The sequence below is a fragment of the Garra rufa genome, chromosome 15, assembly GCF_049309525.1.
Source record: "Garra rufa chromosome 15, GarRuf1.0, whole genome shotgun sequence".
Classification (NCBI taxonomy): Eukaryota; Metazoa; Chordata; class Actinopteri; order Cypriniformes; family Cyprinidae; genus Garra; species Garra rufa.
The window spans coordinates 44570947-44592175 of record NC_133375.1 but is presented as its reverse complement, the minus strand read 5'-3'; the positions used below and the strand labels follow the sequence as shown (position 1 = coordinate 44592175).

General features: G+C 34.4%; 1 protein-coding gene across 2 annotated transcripts in view; it reads left to right on the top strand.

Moving 5' to 3' along the window:
• Positions 1-4251: 4251 nt before the first annotated feature.
• The window catches only part of LOC141286736 (leucine-rich repeat-containing protein 2-like), a 371513-nt gene continuing 354535 nt past the window's right edge, over positions 4252-21229 (top strand). For both annotated transcript variants that reach the window (XR_012339339.1, XM_073818839.1), the window contains exons 1-6: positions 4252-4394; positions 10738-10891; positions 11069-11196; positions 17127-17182; positions 17268-17424; positions 17499-17635. Coding sequence is in view for 1 of the 2 variants with exons in the window: in XM_073818839.1 (XP_073674940.1) it covers positions 10752-10891; positions 11069-11196; positions 17127-17182; positions 17268-17424; positions 17499-17635 (618 nt within the window). In the remaining variant the exon portion in view is untranslated. The remainder of the gene's footprint in view (positions 4395-10737; positions 10892-11068; positions 11197-17126; positions 17183-17267; positions 17425-17498; positions 17636-21229) is intronic.

Below are 21229 nucleotides of genomic sequence, written 5' to 3'. Positions count from 1 at the left end.
ATTTTTTTTTTTTCATTTAGTACTGCCCTTCAGAGGACACAGAAGATACTGACATGCTTCTCAGGAGAAAAAGTAATGCATGTTTCTTTCCTTCTGGAGCTTCATTGAGTGTTTGAACATGGATGGGATTGGATGGATGGATGGATGGATGGATGGATGGATGGATGGATGGATGGATGGATGGATGGATGGATGGATGGATGGATGGATGGATGGATGGATGGATGGATGGATGGATGGATGGATGGATGGATGGATGGATGGATGGATGGATGGATGGATGGATGGATGGATGGATGGATGGATGGATGGATGGATGGATGGATGGATGGATGGATGGATGGATGGATGGATGGATGGATGGATGGATGGATGGATGGATGGATGGATGGATGGATGGATGGATGGATGGATGGATGGATGGATGGATGGATGGATGGATGGATGGATGGATGGATGGATGGATGGATGGATGGATGGATGGATGGATGGATGGATGGATGGATGGATGGATGGATGGATGGATGGATGGATGGATGGATGGATGGATGGATGGATGGATGGATGGATGGATGGATGGATGGATGGATGGATGGATGGATGGATGGATGGATGGATGGATGGATGGATGGATGGATGGATGGATGGATGGATGGATGGATGGATGGATGGATGGATGGATGGATGGATGGATGGATGGATGGATGGATGGATGGATGGATGGATGGATGGATGGATGGATGGATGGATGGATCGATGGGATGGGATCGATGGGATGGGATCGATGGGATGGGATCGATGGGATGGGATCGATGGGATGGGATCGATGGGATGGGATGGATTGGATAGATTGAATTTAATGGAATGGATGGATGGGACTGAATTGAATGGGATTGAATGGGATTGAATGGAATTGATGGGATGGATGGGAATGGAATAGAATGGATTGGATTGAATTGAATTGAATTGAATGGGATGGAATGGACTGGACTGGATTGGATTGAATTGAATTGAATGGACTGGACTGGACTGGATGGAATGGAATTGAATTGAATGGGATGGAATGAATTGAATGGGATTGAATTGAATTGAATAGAATTGATGGGATGGATGGGATGGAATGGAATAGAATGGATTGGATGGGATCGATGGGATGGGATGGATTGGATAGATTGAATTGAGTGGAATGGAATGGATTGAATTGAATGGGATGAATGGGATGGAATGAATTGGATTGGATTGGATTTAACTGGATTGAATTGAATTGAATTGAATTGAATTGAATTGAATTGAATTGGATGGGATGGGTGGGATTGAATTGAATTGAATTGAACTGAACTGAACTGAATTAGATTGGATTGGATTGGAATGGAATGGAATGGATTGGATTGATAAGAAATATTTCATAGAAGGGAAGCTTGATTGAGTCTCAAAGGATTATGGGAGTTTTTTTAGTTGGAGTTTGAATAGTGTTGGCTCATTTGAACATTCCGTCAATGTAAATCTTTTGAGATTTTTTCTCAGTTTTAATCCTCATTTTTAGGAAAACTGTAAGTCCGATCAGTTAGAAAAGATCCAGCAACTGGAGTCAGATCAGTCTGAAGATCTGTGCCCGGTTGCATAAAGCCCCTTAAGTGTAAATTTCCCTTAAATTCTCCCTTAAATTTCTCTTACACTTAAAGGCGTTGCATAAAATATCCCTTAAATGTTATTTAAGGGTTTCTTTAGGAGAAACGTCATAAACCCTTAGAATTTCTCTTAAATATCCCTTAAAACCCATTAAGTGTTGCATAAAGCCCCTTATCTGTCATTTCCCCAAGTATAACATGTATGGGAAATGTTCCCTTAAGTGTTGCACAGCAAGCAGATTCAATCCAAAAGTATTGTACCAGACACGATCGGCAACTTTATATGTTAAACAGATTTATTCACATGTACTCATTTATCAAATTACATACATAGCTCAAATTTATATTCTTCTATAATATTGTATTTCTGTATTTTATAATATTACCTGGAGATGATTCGAAAAACACACATAAACCATATATTGTCGCAATCGTGTATTTATTGTGTTTACCTTTCATCTTAGCTACAGCATTCTATATTCCATCATAGATACTATGAGTTGGGATCGGACTGTCAGCACAAGAGCGAGTTCCTTAAAAACTCTAAATGGACAGAAGTAATGAGAGATCTTTATTTGTTGTCCAAAAATGAATGAAAGTCTTATTTGGGAGGAAACAAGGATGAGTAAATAATGACAGAATTCGGTTTTAAGTTAATTATCGATTTAAGTTTACGTCTCGTCTGATCCTTTTCTTTCATATTTGGCTTTCTTTTTCTTTTCTTTTTTTTCTTATCCATGTTATTGTTTTCTGTGAAAACTTACACCGCTATCTGCATTAACAAATAACGTATCCATGGCAACAGTAGATTTTTTAACGGAAAACCTGCGTCGCTGTTGTAAAACACTTAACGGTTTTTTGAGGAAAACATTTCAGGATTTCTCTCTTTTTATTACACGGCTCTCTGGAATGCTTGATTCTGATTGGTCAGTTGAGACATTTGCAGGTTCGTTCTTTTCAAATAATAACCGCTCCAAAGTAATAACGCATAGCCGGTACTACTTGTATGTTTAAAATCCCTCCGCGCCAACAAAGATTACCGTTTGGCGCCATCTTGTGACAAACACTGGACAACCACAATTAACAATGGAAAATTTCGACATTGATTTTAACATGTACGGTAAAAACAAAACGTTTGAACAGTGGATAGATTCGGACGAATCAAATGACTCCCCAATTAAGACGAAAAAATGAAAATTGAACTACAAAGAACAAACAACAAGACACAGAGAGCTTACTGAGACTGAACTTGACAAAATAGAGCATGACAGCTATGAAGCCAACACAAAAAAAATACAGAATGGGCAACAAAACTTCTCAAAGACTGGCTAAAAGAGAAAAAACTGGAGACAGACTTCGACAAATATGAAGCAGAGGACCTTAATTAGGTATTAAGATCATTTTATGCATCTGTTCAAAGTGCCAACGGTCAGACTTATTCAATAGCCAGCTATTTGGCCATCAGGACGTACATTGTTTGAATGTTAGTCACGTGGTACTATATTGTTTCGCGGAAGGATAAATATGTTAATTTAAAACAAATATGCCAATAAAATGTTTCAAATTCATATTCATGTCCAGTTTTTTTCCTTATGTAAACTGTGTTTACCCGGATTCTACTGACTACACATTCACTGCGCAGAGATGAGACAAGGCGAGCATTTGAGGTTAAAATGTATATAAATTTGTTGCGAAAATAAATGATCATTTCGCTAGATAAGACCCTTCCTCCTAGACTGGGATCGTTTAGAGCCTTTTGAAGCTGCATTTAAACTGCATTTCGGAAGTTCAAACTTCGGGGCTCCATCCGTATCCATTATAAAGAGAGAAATCCTGAAATGTTTTCCTCAAAAAAAAAAAAAAAACACAATTTCTTTACGAGTGAGGAAAGAAAGACTTGAACATCTTGGATGACAAGGGGGTGAATACATTATCTGTGCATTGTTGTTATGGAAGCGAACTAATCCTTTAAGTGTCGTACTTAAGGGAAAAACTTAAGGTGTTTTATGCAACCGGGCACTGGGCTGAGTTTGGAGTTTGTAGAGTTAAAGCTCTTGGAGAAAAACTAGTCAGAAATTGTAGTCTTAGGAAGTTTAAATAGCATTTCAGTAAGTTGAAATTTCTCAAGGCAACTTAATAAAGTTATAAGAACATTCCATAAACATTGTATTAAGCATGTTTTGTCCTAACATTTATCAAACATCAAAAAACGTAATGAAAGTTTTGAGAATGTTTTCTGTTAGCGGCGTTTACCGCAGAAACTGCATTTGTCTCATATTTGATGACATTTGCATATAATTTTGATTATTGCCGCAGCTGTGAAAGAGTTTTATACAAAGTTGTACAGAAATAAAAGTGAGCTGACATTAATAAAGATCACAGCATGTTTTCTCCAGAGCCATGAGCGAGTGATAAATAATGTGTGAAACCAGACCCTGCAGAAGGAAGGTCAACATGTCAATCATCCCAGAGGTCACGACCCTTCAGAAAAAGGTCAGGCTTTGTTTATTTGAAGAACAGCAGGCTATATGTGTGAATGCAGGAGTGTGTTCTCTGTTTGTATACGTCCTGCAGCTGTGAGTGTGATTTAGGGATCAGTATGTGTGATAGTGTGGACATGAGGACGCATCCAGACGCCGCGACACAAGGCATCGAATCACACGCTGTAAAAATAGCAGCTCGCTCATGCGGCGTCTAAATACAGATGAGCGGTAAACAAGCGGCTCAACCTGGAAACAAACGCAGAGGAGCTGCTCACAGTCACAGGTACGCAAATTCTGCTCTTTAATAACCTTTTAATGAAGATTAACAGCAAACTAATTGAATATCCAGGCCTTCTGTGTGTGTTCAAAGATAAACTGGGTGACTCTTCATGGGTTGGAGGTCAAAGTGACTGTCGCTGAGTCACAATCGCAACACAAACCTCTGTTTTGTCCTCAAACAGACAAACCGCAACATGATTCCTGCTGAGAAACGTCTCAGAGTTACATCTGACTGTTCTGTAAAACTTTACATTAACTCTCATGTGATCTAACTCAGTCTTGTTTTTCACTGCAAATGTCTAAAGATTCTTAAATCAAGATGCGTTTACTTGAACAGCAATGACTATTCTTCTGAAACATTGACCAAAATTAAGTGTTTATGCTTTAAAGAACAAATATTAGTCAGTGGAGTCAGAAAAATAATCTTGCTTCCCTTTGAACTACAGTTATTTTTCTGTAAATATATTTGAAACATATCTTAGCAAATATATTGTTGGTACCCTTTTTTTTTTATAAAAATAAATAAATAAATAAATAAATAAATACACTACCACTACTATATACTATTTATTATTTTTTCTAAAATGTACAAAAATATATTGGAAAAAACATAGCTCCGTAAATATATATTTGAAATGTATCTTAGCAAATACATTTTTGACCATTTGTTTATTTAATTTATATATAAATTATGTTTTTTATTTGATTAAATTTTTTTTAAATATATTAAAAAAGGCCAAAAAAAAAAAATACACTACCACTACTTATTTATATATTTATATATATATATTTTTTTCTTTGGCCTTTTTTTAAAATATATTTTTTTTAATTATGTAATGTAATAATATATATTATAATAATATATATACACATATATACACATATACACACACACGAAAAATATACAAAAAAATATATTGAAGAAAACATTTTTATAAAAATAAAATATATACACCAAAAATGGACAAAAATGTATTTATATTTATTAATTTAAATTCTTTCAAAAATATACAAAAAAAGGGAAAAAAATTAATAAATAAAATAAAGTAATAAAATAAAAATACACTACCACTACTATATAATTCTTTTTTTAAAATATACAAAAACTATATTGAAAGAAAACATATATTTGAAACATAAAGCAAATACATTTTGGCCCTTAGTTTATTTAATTTATTTTTTCAAAAAAACAAAAAAAAAAAAAAAAAAAAACACACTACCAGTCAAAAGTTTTTGGACCCTTCTGCTCACCAAGCCTGCATTTATTTGACCCAAAATACAGCAAAAGCTATAATATTGCTATTTTTTAATATTTAAAATAGCTGTTTGAATATATTCAAAATAAATAAATTAAATTTTTTTATTTAGTGAGGATGCTTTAAATTGATCATTAATCAAAAGTGATAAAGACATTTCTGATGTCAGTGGAGTCAGAAAAATTATCTTATTTCCCTTTGAACTACATTTATTTTCTGACCCCATTGACAAATTTGTTCTCAAGCAAAAAATCACTTCATTTTAATACATTTTCTAGAAATCAAGACTTACTTCTGAAGTAACTGTGAATTCATATAAGAACTTTTAGACATTTTCAGCAATGCACAACCTAATAACCTGATAAAGCAGAGGTCAGAGAGTGAGGTTGCAGACGGTGGTGTTATGAAAGTGTCTTATCACAGATTTACAGTTTCTATTTTTACCCCCCACTGGTTCGGAACAACATATTTCCAGTAGTTTTAATAAGGCGCACTGGAATGAATTGCATTTTGCATTCGAATGCAAACACACAAAGCACATGTTTATAATGGCTGTATTGTGAGAAATGATCTGTGAAGCATTAATTGGGATGCAACTTTAGGCTGAATTCGCTGCAACAAAATGATGCTGTTCCTCAGGAGTTTTGTCTTGTTTTCTAGTACAAATATCTATTCTTAAATCAAGATACAATTACTGGAGAAGCAAAATGACTTAATATGAAATGTCTAATTTTCTAAAAAAAAAAAAAAAATAAAAAAATTAAACAAATTTATGTTCAAATCAAGAAATAATGTCTACCATTTGGGTAAGAAAAATAATACATACAGCAAAACTATATTATTTATGCTAAATATCTGTTATAAAAAGTAAAGCTCAGCGAATGCATTTATTTATGAGTGTGAATGTATATTTATGTCCTTTAAACAAAGTTGTTGTTGGTGGTAGTATGTGTGTTTTGGCTATTTTTTTTCGGTATATTTTTGAATAATGGTAAATTAATAAATATTTTCTTCCAATATATTTTTTCAAAAAAAAAAAAAAAAAAAATTATATATATATATATATATACATATATATATATATATATACATATATATATATATATATATATATATATATATATATATATATATAGTAAAAGTAGTAATAGTAAAAATTACTACATTTAATTAAAAATGTAATTTAAATGTATTGATTAATTTGACTGTTTTTGCTGTACTTTGTCTTTATCATCACTTTTGATCAATTTGAAGCATCTTTGCTAAATAAAAGTATTCATTTCTATAGTTTTTTGGTATATTTTTGAATAATGGAAAATTAATTAAAAAATATTCCTATATATATATATATATATATATATAATAAAATACAAAAATAAATTTTTTTTCTTCAAAAATATAATACTAATAGTAACAATTATTACATTTAATTCCATTAAAATGTATTATTTAATACTTAATTTGACTGTTTTTGCTGTACTTTGTCTTTATCATCGCTTTTGATCAATTTAAATCATCTTTGCTAAATAAAAAAGTATTAATTTCTGTCACTTCTTTCCTCTGCAAAAAAAAAAAAAAACAACAAGTAACTTTTGAATGATATTGTGTATAATGTTACAAAAGCTTTTTATTTCAGATAAATGCTGACATTTACATGTTTTTATTCAACAAAGAATCCTGAAAAAAATTCTACTCGTGTTTTTAACATAATAATAATAATAATAATAATAAATGTTTTTTGAGCAGCAAATCAGTATATTAGAATGATTTCTGAAGGATCATGTGACACTGAAGGCTGCAGTAATGATGCTGAAAATACAGCTTTGATCACAGAAATAAATTACATTTTAAAATATATTCAAATAGAAAACAGTTATTTTAAATAGTAAAAATATTTCACAATTTTACTGTTTTTGCTGTACTTTGAATCAAATAAATACAGGCTTGGTGAGCAGAAGAGACTTCTTTAAAAACATTACAAATCTAACGGTCCAAAAGCTTTCGACTGGTAGTGTTTTGGAAGAAAACATATTTCTATTAATATATTTTTTTATACATTTTGTTGGCCATTTTTGTATATTTTAAAATGTATTTTAAAGATTATTTTTTCTGACCTCATTGACAGATATATTGATTCATATATTTGTTTTAAGCATAAACTCATTTAATTTTGCTTTTTTCAAAAAGAGAAAGATCTTAAGTAAGTAGCTTTCATCTTGATTTAAGGTTGTTTAGATATTTGTACCACTGTCGTTTTTTTAAATCCACGTGGAGTTCAGAGTATAATTTATCCACATTAATTTCACACGTGTCTAGTACAAATATGTTGCTTTGTTTCACAATTACGTTTTTTGTTATTTACCTCAAAAGAAAGGAAGTGAAATGTTACAATATGCGCCATAGGTGCGATACATTGTAACATCTGAGGGGTACATTGTAACATGATCATATGATAGTTTAAAATGTTACCCGGATCGAATGAAAAAAAAAAATAGACACGACAAACTATAATATTTTGGCAATAAAATAAAATTACTACATTTGTCAAAGAAAATAATGCAGTTTTTTTAAACATTAAAAATAATTGAATTTTGGAGTTTGACAATGAACATATCACAGCCATGTTTGGGAACGCTCTGATCGCAACACACAGCTGTACAATATAGTTCAAAACAATGTAGGCAAATAGACATTCAGATACACCTCTCATAGAACACCAGACACATAAACCAGCCACAATGCTTTACATTTCATAAAAAAAAATTTTAAACATTGACTGTCAGTCTTTATTTGCTTCAGCCAGAAATTTAAATATTCAGCGATATCTTCAAAAGACTTTTGAATTTTGGCACACTTTTTTTTCTCTGTATAGTGTTGCTATGTCAACTAGTAAATTAACCATAAATTAGGTTATTATAGTATTTTGATAATCTAAAAATGCCTGTAGTTTTGTGTAAATGCTAGTTTTAGGTGTAGAGTTAGTGTAAGATACAGAAAAGTTTGGACAGTAGAAAAAGCATTACACCTACGGAATGCACTGCCAAAAATACTTTTCTTACTTAGAATTTTTGTCTTGTTTCCAGCCAAAATATCTCAAAATTCTTAAATCAAGAAGGATTTTCTAGAAAGGTGAAAATTGAGTGAGTTTTTGCTTAGAACAAGCTAAATAATCTGTCAATGGGGTTAGAAAAAAAACTAGTTTTCTGTTTGAAATAAGCATTGGCAGATTATTTTGCTTGTTTCAAGTCTTTTTACTCGTCTTGAAAATCCATCTTAATTTAATTTTTTTTTTAGATATTTTGGCTGGAAACAAGACAAAAAAATCTAAGTAAGAAAAGCATAATGATAGGAACACCACACCGCAAAAAAATGCTTTTCTTACTTAGATTTTTTGTCTTGTTTCCAGCCAAAATATCTAAAAACAATAAATAAAAAAAAATTAAATTAAGATGATAAAAAAAATCGTATTTCAAACAGAAAACTAGATTGTTTTTCTTACCCCCTTAGCAGATTATATAGCTTGTTCTAAGCAAAAACTCACTTAATTTGGACTTTTTCTGAAACAAGACAATCATTTTTATTCGTCTAGAAAATCCTTCTAGATTTAAGAATTTTCATATATTTTGGCTGGAAACAAGACAAAAAAAAATCTAAGTAAGAAAAGCATTTTTTGCAGTGCGGTGTTCCTGTCATTATGTTTTCTTACTTAGATTTGTTGTCTTGTTTCCAGCCAAAATATCTCAAAATTCTTAAATCAAGAAAGATTTTCTAGACGAGTGAAAATTGTCTTGTTTTCAGAAAAAAAAGTCAAAATTAAGTGCATTTTGACTTGAAACAATCAAAATAATCTGCCAATGAGGTGAGCAAAAAAATCTTATTTCAAACAGAAAATTAGTTTTTTTTTCTAACCCCATTGACAGATTATTTAGCTTGTTCTAAGCAAAAACTCACTCAATTTTCACCTTTCTAGAAAATCCTTCTTGATTTAAGAATTTTGAGATATTTTGGCTGGAAACAAGACAAAAAAAAAAAAATCTAAGTAAGAAAAGCATAATGATAGGAACACCACACTGCAAAAAATGCTTTTCTTACTTAGATTTTTTGTCTTGTTTCCAGCCAAAATATCTAAAATAAAATTAATTAAGATGCTGAAAAAAATCGTATTTCAAACAGAAAGCTAGATTATTTTTTTTACCCCGTTAGCAGATTATTTTGCTTGTTCTAAGCAAAAACTCACTTAATTTGGACTTTTTCTGAAACAAGACAATCATTTTTACTCGTCTAGAAAATCCTTCTTGATTTAGGAATTTTGAGATTCTTTGGCTGGAAACAAGACAACAAATCTAAGTAAGAAAAGTATTTTTTGCAGTGCGGTGTTCCTGTCATTATGTTTTTTTACTTAGGTTTTTGTCTTGTTTCCAGCCAAAATATCTCAAAATTCTTAAATCAAGAAGGATTTTCTAGAAAGGTGAAAATTAAGTGAGTTTTTGCTTAGAACAAGCTAAATAATCTGTCAATGGGATTTTATTTAAGATAAGATAAGATTTTTTTTGCTCACCTCATTGGCAGATTACTTTGCTTGTTTCAAGTCAAAATGCACTTAATTTTGACTTTTTTTTCTGAAAACAAGACAATTTTTACTCGTCTTGAAAATCCATCTTAATTTTATTTATTTTTTTAGATATTTTGGCTGGAAACAAGACAAAAAAATCTAAGTAAGAAAAGCATTTTTTGCAGTGCGGTGTTCCTATCATTATGCTTTTCTTACTTAGGTTTTTTGTCTTGTTTCCAGCCAAAAAAAAAAAAAAATTAATTATGATGCCGAAAAAAAAATTGTATTTCAAACAGAAAGCTAGATTATTTTTCTTACCCCATTAAAAGATTATATAGCTTGTTCTAAGCAAAAACTCACTTAATATGGACTTTTTCTGAAACAAGACAATCATTTTTACTCGTCTAGAAAATCCTTCTTGATTTAGGAATTTTGAGATATTTTGGCTGGAAACAAGACAAAAAATGTGAACTCATAATGATAGGAATAGCAGTGTGTGTGTGTGTGTGTGTTTGACATACGTTTAATCTGTTCCTCAGCATCGGGTCCCATCATGAAGGCAGAGCGGCTCGGCGTCGACATTCCCGTGTACGATCTCTCTCTCATCCGAGATCTGTGGGAGGGACGAGTGAAGAAACACAAGCAGCGGCAGAAGAAAGAAGAAGAGCGGATCAGTAAAAGCGCTCTGGCCAAGTGAGGATGAGGATGAAGCTGTAGTCCAGAATCTAGAGCAGGACACAAACACATCTCATCCACATGATGGGATCATTACAGACAGCTGTGTTTGATTAGGACTGGAAGTAAACTCTGGCTCATGGATCAGGATTGAAACACTCAAAAGCTGATGTTTATTTGTTGGTTGTTCATTAGGGTGAATGAGCAATGGCAGTATCGCATCGCATGCAAGAAGCTGAAGAGCACTGAAGTGACGGCGCTGCAGTGTTACCTGGAGAGATCTACACTTAGGGAACTACACATCCTGCCCTCACATGAGAACGGTGAGGCACACAATAAGAGCAAACTCACAAAACACATGGATATCTAGAATCATTTCAGAGAAAGTCAAGCCTACTCTAAAACATTGCTACTCAAATTTCTTCGCAGAGCGCCTTTGATCTAAAATATTTACCCCTTTTTTGGCGATTTTAGAGAATTTCATATTGAAACAACAACCAAACATTGTTTAAACTTAAAACAATAATGGTAATATGATACAAAAATAAAGAAAATAAAGCATTTACTTAAAAAAAGAAATAGTTTTAAAATAATAATGAACACTTTCTATTTTTTTTTTTTGCTTATCTACACGTCGTGTGTCCATTAACCAACCAATTAAGAACTAAAAATGTCATAAGAATAAAAATAAATACAAATATTTATTTAAATTTAAAACCGTGATAAAATACTAAAACAATAAAAAAGATAATTATTTAATGTTTATCTACAAGTCATGTGATCATTAACCAGCACCAAAGAACTAAGCTATTAAAATAAAATATACAAGTATTTGTTTAAACTTAAAACTATAATACAAAAATAATAAAATTGAATCAGCACTAAGAAAGATTCAATATTTCATGTTTATCTACACGTCATGTGACCATTAACCAACACCAAAGAACTAAGCTATTAAAATAAAATAAATAAAAATATTTATTTAAACTTAAAACTATAATACAGAAGTAATAAAATTGAAAGACTAAAAAAGATTCAATATTTCATGTTTATCTACACGTCATGTGACCATTAACCAACATAAAACACTAAAAATGTCATTAAAATAAAAATAAATAAAAATGTTTAATAAAATAATAAAGTAATAAAATTAAAACTCTAAAAAAAGATGAAATATTCCATGTTTATCTACAAGTCATTATTATAGTAAAACTATAATAAAATAATACAAAAATGATTACCTATACAAGTCATGTGACCATTAACCAACATAAAAAACTAAAAATGTCATTAAAATAAAATATTTAATAAAAGAATACAAAAATAATACAATTAAAACTAAAAAAGATGAAATATTTCATTTTTATCTACAAGTCATGTGACCATTAACCAACACCAAAGAACTAAGCTATTAAAATAAAATATACAAATATTTGTTTAAACTTAAAACTATAATACAAAAATAGTAAAATTGAAAGATTAAAAAAAGATTCAATATTTCATGTTTATCTACAAGTAATCTGACCATTAACCAACACCAAATGACTAAAAATGTTATTATATAAAATAAAAAAATATTATAATTAAAATAAAATAAAAAATATTTATTTCAACTTAAAGCTATAATAATATAACTAAAATAAAATAAATAAAAATATTTGTTTAAACATAAAACTATAATACAAAAATAATTAAATTGAAAGATTAAAAAAGATTCAATATTTAATGTTTATCTACACGTCATGTGACCATTAACCAACATAAAAAAACTAAAAATGCCAATAAAATAAATAAATAAAAATATTTAATAAAATAATAAAGTAATAAAATTAAAAATCTAAAAAAATATTAAATATTCCATGTTTATCTACAAGTAATCTGACCATTAACCAACACCAAATGATTAAAAATGTTATTATATAAGATAAAAAATATTATAATTAAAATAAAATAAAAAATATTTATTTCAACTTAAAGCTATAATAATATAATTTAAATAAAATAAATAAAAATATTTGTTTAAACTTAAAACTATAATACAAAAATAATAAAATTGAAAGATTAAAAAAGATTCAATATTTAATGTTTATCTACACGTCATGTGACCATTAATCAACATAAAAAAACTAAAAATGTCAATAAAATAAAATAAATAAAAATATTTAATAAAGTAATAAAATTAAAACTCTAAAAAAAGATGAAATATTCCATGTTTATCTACAAGTCATTATTATAGTAAAACTAAAAATGTCATTAAAATAAAATATTTAATAAAAGAATACAAAAATAATACAATTAAAACTAAAAAAGATGAAATATTTCATTTTTATCTACAAGTCATGTGACCATTAACCAACACCAAAGAACTAAGCTATTAAAATAAAATATACAAATATTTGTTTAACCCATAAGAACCCGGACCGATTTCTCCTTATAGGAAAATTATGAGGCATATAATACAGACCAAATGGACCACTTATAACATGTTTCTGCAGTTGTTTTTGAAATGCAACCCTTCTTTGTGAAAGATCTGTAATGTTACATATATGTAACATTGGGCGTTTATAATTAATTTTTCATGTTACATATATGTCACAATGGGCATTTATTTCACAATTGAAAAAAGTACATTTTGTCAGTTTTATTTGCTACATAAATCAATTTTTTCTTTTTATTGGCTTTTCCATAACATGTTTCAAAGCCACATAACTGTGACCATTACATTTTACAACAACTCTTTCGAAACATCAAAATTCTACCTTTTTTGATGTATGGTTGTTCATGTTTTCACAACTCGAAAATGAGTGAACTAAATAAAAATAAATAACTACCTCACACTGGAGGTCAACATGTTAAACATGCACTTAAAGATGAGTGCACACTACATATCTAGTCCATGTTGGAATTTGACTAATTGTACTATAGCTTTATACGAAGTGGCAAATACATTTGCAGTAAAACAATAATATAATGAGATATTGTTACGATTTAAAATAACTGTTTTCTATTTGAACATATTTTAAAATGTAATTAATTATTACTCTAGTCTTCAGTGTCACATGATCCATAAGAAATAATTCTAATATCCTGATTTTCTACTTAAGAAACATTTACTATTATTTTCAATAATAAAAACAGTTGAGCTGCTTCATATTTTTGTGGAAACCATGATACATTTTCATCCAGGATTCTTTGATAAATATATAGAGTTCAAAATAACAGCATTTGTTTGAAACTGAAATATTTTGTAACATTATAAATGTCTTCACAGTCACTTTTAATTAATTTAATGCATTCACTTTCTGAATAAAAGTAATGTAATGACCCTATTAGACAGACATGCAAGCCATTTTGGGGCCACTACCTAAAAACTCAAAACCACAGCACTAACATGTCAATTTGCATATATAGAAAGTATATAACACTAAAATAATTTAATCAGCTAAATTAATTGAGCAGTTCATTACCATTTGTCTTAATGTGACAAATATGTCACATCAAAATTCCACCTACCATTTTAAGGTTAACAGCCCGATGTGACATATATGTCACCACAATATCTTCATAACTTGTTTTATATCATTTTGTTCAAGAAATGTATAAAAATCATGGTAATTGTCACCTAGGATGTGTTATTAAAACATTAGAATAGTTGAATGGGTTGAAACACACCTTTTGTAACAAAAACAAGCATCTTTAAAAATTGCTGACACTGCAACATGTGCTCACCAGACAGTCCACCATTTTGGAAATGTTGCCATGACAACAAAAAGTGCACACATTCTCACGTGACTGAACCTGGATGTTACTTATATGTCACTTTGGGACTTCCCGAGTTGAAAATGAGGGATAATACTTTAAAAAGATCTTTCCAGATTATCACAATTGTTTGTGACACCCGCGTCACAGTGGGTCCTTATGGGTTAAACTTAAAACTATAATACAAAAATAGTAAAATTGAAAGATTAAAAAAAGATTCAATATTTCATGTTTATCTACACATCATGTGACCATTAACCAACATAAAACACTAAAAATGTCATTAAAATAAAAATAAATAAAAATGTTTAATAAAATAATAAAGTAATAAAATTAAAACTCTAAAAAAAGATGAAATATTCCATGTTTATCTACAAATAATCTGACCATTAACCAACACCAAATGATTAAAAATGTTATTATATAAAATAAACAAATATTATAATTAAAATAAAATAAAAAATATTTATTTCAACTTAAAGCTATAATAATATAACTAAAATAAAATAAATAAAAATATTTGTTTAAACATGAAACTATAATACAAAAATAATAAAATTGAAAGATTAAAAAAGATTCAATATTTCATGTTTATCTACACGTCATGTGACCATTAACCAACATAAAACACTAAAAATGTCATTAAAATAAAATAAATAAAAATATTTAATAAAATAATAAAGTAATAAAATTAAAACTCTAAAAAAAGAGTAAATATTCCATGTTTATCTACAAGTAATCTGACCATTAACCAACACCAAATGACTAAAAATGTTATTATATAAAATAAAAAATATTATAATTAAAATAAAATAAAAAATATTTATTTCAACTTAAAGCTATAATAATATAACTAAAATAAAATAAATAAAAATATTTGTTTAAACTTAAAACTATAATACAAAAATAATAAAATTGAAAGATTAAAAAAGATTCAATATTTCATGTTTATCTACACGTCGTGTGACCATTAATCAACATAAAAAAACTAAAAATGTCAATAAAATAAAATAAATAAAAATATTTAATAAAATAATAAAGTAATAAAATTAAAAATCTAAAAAAAGATTAAATATTCCATGTTTATCTACAAGTAATCTGACCATTAACCAACACCAAATGACAAAAAATGTTATTATATAAAATAAAAAATAGTATAATTAAAAAAAAAAAAAAAAAAAATATTTATTCCAACTTAAAACTAATAAAATAATACAAATATGATTACCTATACAAGTCATGTGACCGTAAACAAATATCAGAGAACTAAAAATTTAATATTAAAATTTTTTACTTAAAAATAATAATGATGAAAGATTGCAAAAATAATAAATAATAATAATAAACCAACCATTAAGAACTAAAAATGTCATAAGAATACAAATAAATACAAATATTTATTTAAATTTAAAACCATAAGAAAATAATCATATTAAATAAAAAAGTTGAAATATTTAATGTTTATCTACAAGTCATGTGACCATTAACCAACACCAAAGAACTAAGCTATTAAAATAAAATAAATAAAAATATTTATTTAAACTTAAAACTATAATACAGAAGTAATAAAATTGAAAGACTAAAAAAGATTCAATATTTCATGTTTATCTACACGTCATGTGACCATTAACCAACATAAAAAACTAAAAATGTGATTAAAATAAAATAAATAAAAATATTTAATAAAATAATAAAGTAATAAAATTAAAACTGTAAAAAAAAGATTAAATATTCCATGTTTATCTACAAGTAATCTGACCATTAACCAACACCAAATGACTAAAAATGTTATTATATAAAAAAATATTATAATTAAAATAAATTTAAAAAATTATTTCAACTTAGAACTATAATAAAATAATACAATAATAAAATAAATGATTAAATGATTAAATGGTAAAATAAATGATTACCTATACAAGTCATGTGACCGTTAACAAATATCAGAGAACTAAAAATAATAATGAAAGATTGCAAAAATAATAAATAATATTAATAAACCAACCATTAAGAACTAAAAATGTCATAAAAATACAAATATTTATTTAAACTTCAAACCATAACAACAAAAAAATAATAAAATAATAAAATGAAACACTAAAAAAGATTCAATATTTTATGTTTACCTTCATGTAATGTGACTGTTAACCAATCATTAAGTCACAAACTATATATTTATAAAAATCTAAAACAAATATATATCAAAAATGTATTTATTTATATATTTATTTATTTATATAAACCATGAAAGCAAGTGAGCAAAAACTGCCTTTTTTTTTCTAAAAACAAGAAAATATTTTTTACTCGTCTAGAAAATTCTCTTTGATTTAAGAATCTTTAGATATTTTGGCTGAAAACTACAACAAAAAAAAAAAAAAATCTAATTACGAAAAGCATTTTGTGTGTGTGCAATGTTCATTTGTCTAAACTTCCCAAACAATATTTATATTGAGTCTCTGTATCTGACCTCTGACTGTCTGTGTCTCTCATCCAGACAATGACGCTGAAAACAAGAAGTTCATTTTTGAGCTAAATGGGAAAAAATGGATGGTAACCATCTGAAATAGCTTTAATAAAGATGTTTTTCAAATGCATGTGTACCGTTCCGTGATCCAACTATGTTTCTGATCTGCAGAAATTACCTGAAGATCTTCAGTACATGATTTATCTGAAGGAATGGCACATCCACGGGACCAGGATTCCCGAGATTCCCACTTACATCCAGGCCTTTGTGGATCTGCAAGTGCTGGACGTCCCGAAAAACGGCCTGACGAAGCTTCCTGTTGAAATAGGTCAGCAAACCTGAAACACCAAAATCATAACTCCACATATCAGGGATTCAAAGCAAACGTCTCGTCTTTCACAGGAAAACTGATCAACCTGAAGGAATTAAATGTGAATTATAATAAACTCTTGAGCATTCCACCTGAACTCGGAGAATGTGAGAATCTGGAGCGATTAGAGATGACGGCGAACGGAAACCTGGCCGAGCTTCCCTTCGAGGTGCGACACGATGATCTGAATCCATATAACCCTTACCAGATAGAAGTATACTTCAAGTATATATCAATACTTGTAACCAGTTTTGGGGGTAACGCATTACAAGTAACACAAGTTCCCCTTCAGTCGAATCACTTCGACGTTACATGGGAATTCGCTTAGAATCCAATCATCTCTGAGCCTTATACAAAAGGCCAATGAAAATTGGCGAGTGGCATTTGCATGACGCGCCACGCCCCGTACATACGGGTATAAATAGCGACGTCATGCGCCAGTCAGACAGCTTCTTCGCTTCAGATCCGTCTGATGTTGAGCCTGCTATTCTCTCTCTACGAGACTTCTAAACAAAACAACAAAGAGTTCTTCAAAAGAGTTCCTGCTCTCTCTCCTGACGTGCTGCCAAGACTAAAAGAGCTTTCTGTTTGGCGGCCGTCAGCGATCTCCTGCGGGCTGCCGTTTTCACGGCCATTACAGCCGCACTGCATTCCAGCGAGAAAGTCCCGTTGAGTGCACAGCCGCCCCGCGGCTTTTTCCCTGGGCAGACCGGGAGCTAAAAGAGCAATTTCTCGCGGCCGCAAGACGTTCTTTTCAGAATGGCTTTTCGGCCGTGCGCTTCAGGATGCGGTAGTTTCCTCCCTCCTGCGGACGGACATGATCACTGCCTCACGTGTTTGGGGAGTGAGCACGCTGAGGCAGCGTTCATGGATGGTGAATGCATTCATTGCGAATGCATGACCATGAGCACGCTGAAGTCCCGCCGCTCGTTCGCGAGGCGGCTCCCCCCGCCTTCCTCTCGCGGTCCGTCGTTAAGCCGTCAATGCTTTTCGGCCACCGCGGCGAGACGCGGGGGGGACTTAACTGTCACCGTGCAGAACGCACCGCCGGCCCAGAAAGCCCTGCGGTCTTCTGTCACACAGCGTGGTCCCGTCGAGTTCCCGGAGCAGTACGCTTCCCCGCCCAGCGGGCTGAGCGTCTCCTTCGGTGCTCCTGCGGAGGATGAGATGTCGACCGCAGCATCAGAGGGAGAGTCGGTTGGCGAGGCGGACGCTTCGGCGGCGCGGCCCCCTCCAGAGGTGGCCGCTCCGTCTGAGGTGGACGTCGAGCTATCGACTATGCTCCTCCGGGCCGCCAGGGGGATCGGTTTGGAGGTGCCCCAGGCGCCCCCGGCCGATCCTTCTAGGCTGGATGATTGGTTCCTGGGGAGGGCCCCCGCGGCTCCACCTCGCCCCCCCTCGGTCCCATTCTTCCCGGAGCTGCACGAGGAGCTGACCAGATCCTGGCGGGCCCCCTTTTCATCACGGCCCCGCCCCAGCTCCTCTCCCCTCGCCACCCTCGATGGCGGGGCGGCCAGGGGGTATGCAGCGATTCCCCGGGTCGAGCGCGCTGTGGCGGTGCACTTGTGCCCACGCGGCGCTGCCACCTGGAGGGATCGTCCGCATCTCCCGTCCAGGGCGTGCGAGCGCTCGTCCGCCCTTGCGGGCCGCGTTTACCACGCCGCTGGACACGCCGCCACCGCCCTGCATGCTATGGCGATCCTCCAAGTGTATCAGGCCCAGGCCCTGAAACAGCTGCACGAGGGTGGTCCCGACCAGGGGGTTATGGAAGAACTCCGCGCCGCCACCGACTTCGCCCTACGGGCGACGAAGGTCACGGCGCGTTCCCTTGGTCAGGTGATGTCCACAGCCGTGGTCCAGGAGCGACACCTATGGCTCACTCTGGCCCAGATGGCAGACGTCGACAAGGCTCGCTTTCTTGACGCTCCTATCTCCCAGAGTGGCCTATTCGGCGACACTGTCGAGGACTTTGCCCAGCAGTTCTCGGCAGTCCAGAAGCAGAGGGAGGCCATTCAACACATCTTGCCCCGCCGCGAGTCTAAACCCATCCCGCCGCCGGTGGCTCAGCCTCCCCCCGCTCGTCGCCGAGGGCGCCCCCCCGCGGCCCCCACCAAACCTGCTCCGTCGCCTGCTGAACCCAAGAAGGAGACGGCCCGACGTCGAGCCGGCCGCGGGGGTGCGGCGCCGCCCGCCTCTCAGGGACCTGCAAAGAACACCCGCAAAAGAGCCGCGAAACCTCCCTGACGCGGGCAACCCGGAGGTGGAGAAGTTTGTTCTTCAGGGGACGAGAACATCTACGTCCCCGCTCCCGCTGGAGGGCCGGGGGTTGTTGTGCACTTTAACGCTGCCGCCGGCCCACGGGTCGGCGGTACCCACAACTTCAATAAAAGAGCAATTTCCTTCACCTCCGGGGCCTCGGCCCCGTGTTCCCGTTCCGGGCGGCACCAGGATGCCCTCTCGGAGCCGGACTCGGAGCTGTCTTTCGCCAGCGCGGGAACCTGGGAAGAAGGTAGGCCCTGCTCAGAGCAGCTTGTCTCCCCTTCCTGTTCCCCCCCTAGGCTGCCCCACCACGGTCACGTCGGTCAACGTTCCCTTGACACCCCTGTCGAGGCGCTTGGGGGCCTGGCTTCAGCTCCCCAGCCCCTCGCGGTGGTTGATACGGACGGTACGTCTCGGCTATGCGTTTCAGTTCGCCAAAGCTCCGCCCAGGTACAGAGGTGTCCTTCACACTCGTGTCCACTCAGACACCCACGCCGCTGTCCTGCGTGCAGAGGTCGCAGTCCTACTGGCGAAGGATGCGATCGAGCTTGTCCCTCCAGCCGAGATGAGGTCAGGGTTTTACAGTCCCTACTTCATCGTGCCCAAAAAGAGTGGTGGGTTAAGACCCATCCTGGATCTCAGAGTCCTGAATCGGTCCCTTCTCAGGCTGCCGTTCAAGATGCTCACGACGAAGCGCATGCTCACATGCATTCGTCCCCAGGATTGGTTTGCAGCCATCGACCTGAAGGACGCGTACTTCCATGTCTCGATTCTTCCTCGCCACAGGCCCTTTCTTCGGTTTGCGTTCGAGGGTCGAGCATACCAGTACAAAGTTCTCCCATTCGGCCTGTCCCTCTCTCCTCGCGTTTTCACCAAGGTTGCGGAAGCGGCCCTGGCCCCTCTTTGGCTGTCAGGTTTCCGCATCCTCAACTATCTCGACGACTGGCTTCTGATAGCCCACTCTCGAGAGGTGCTATGCGACCAGAGGGACCTGGTGCTTCAGCACCTCAGCCGCCTGGGCCTTCAGGTCAACCGAGAAAAGAGCAAACTCTCCCCAGTGCAGAGGATCTCTTTTCTCGGTGTGGAGCTGGTCTCGGTCTCCATGACAGCCCGTCTCACCAACGAGCGCGCTCAGTCGGTGCTGAGATGTCTAGATTTATTCAGGCACAAGACAGCGGTTCCTCTAAAAACTTTTCAGAGGCTCCTGGGGCATATGGCAGCTGCGGCCGCGGTAACGCCGCTGGGGTTGCTTCATATGAGACCGCTTCAGCACTGGCTACACGACCGAGTCCCGAGACGGGCATGGCACCGTGGCACACTCCGGATTGGCGTTTCCCCGCAGTGTCGCCGCCTGTTCAGCCCGTGGTCAGACCCTGCCTTTCTCCAGGCCGGAGTACCCCTGGGGCAGGTGTCCAGGCACATCGTGGTGTACACGGATGCCTCCACCACGGGTTGGGGTGCTGTGTGCAACGGGCAAGCAGCTTCGGGCTCCTGGACAGGACCT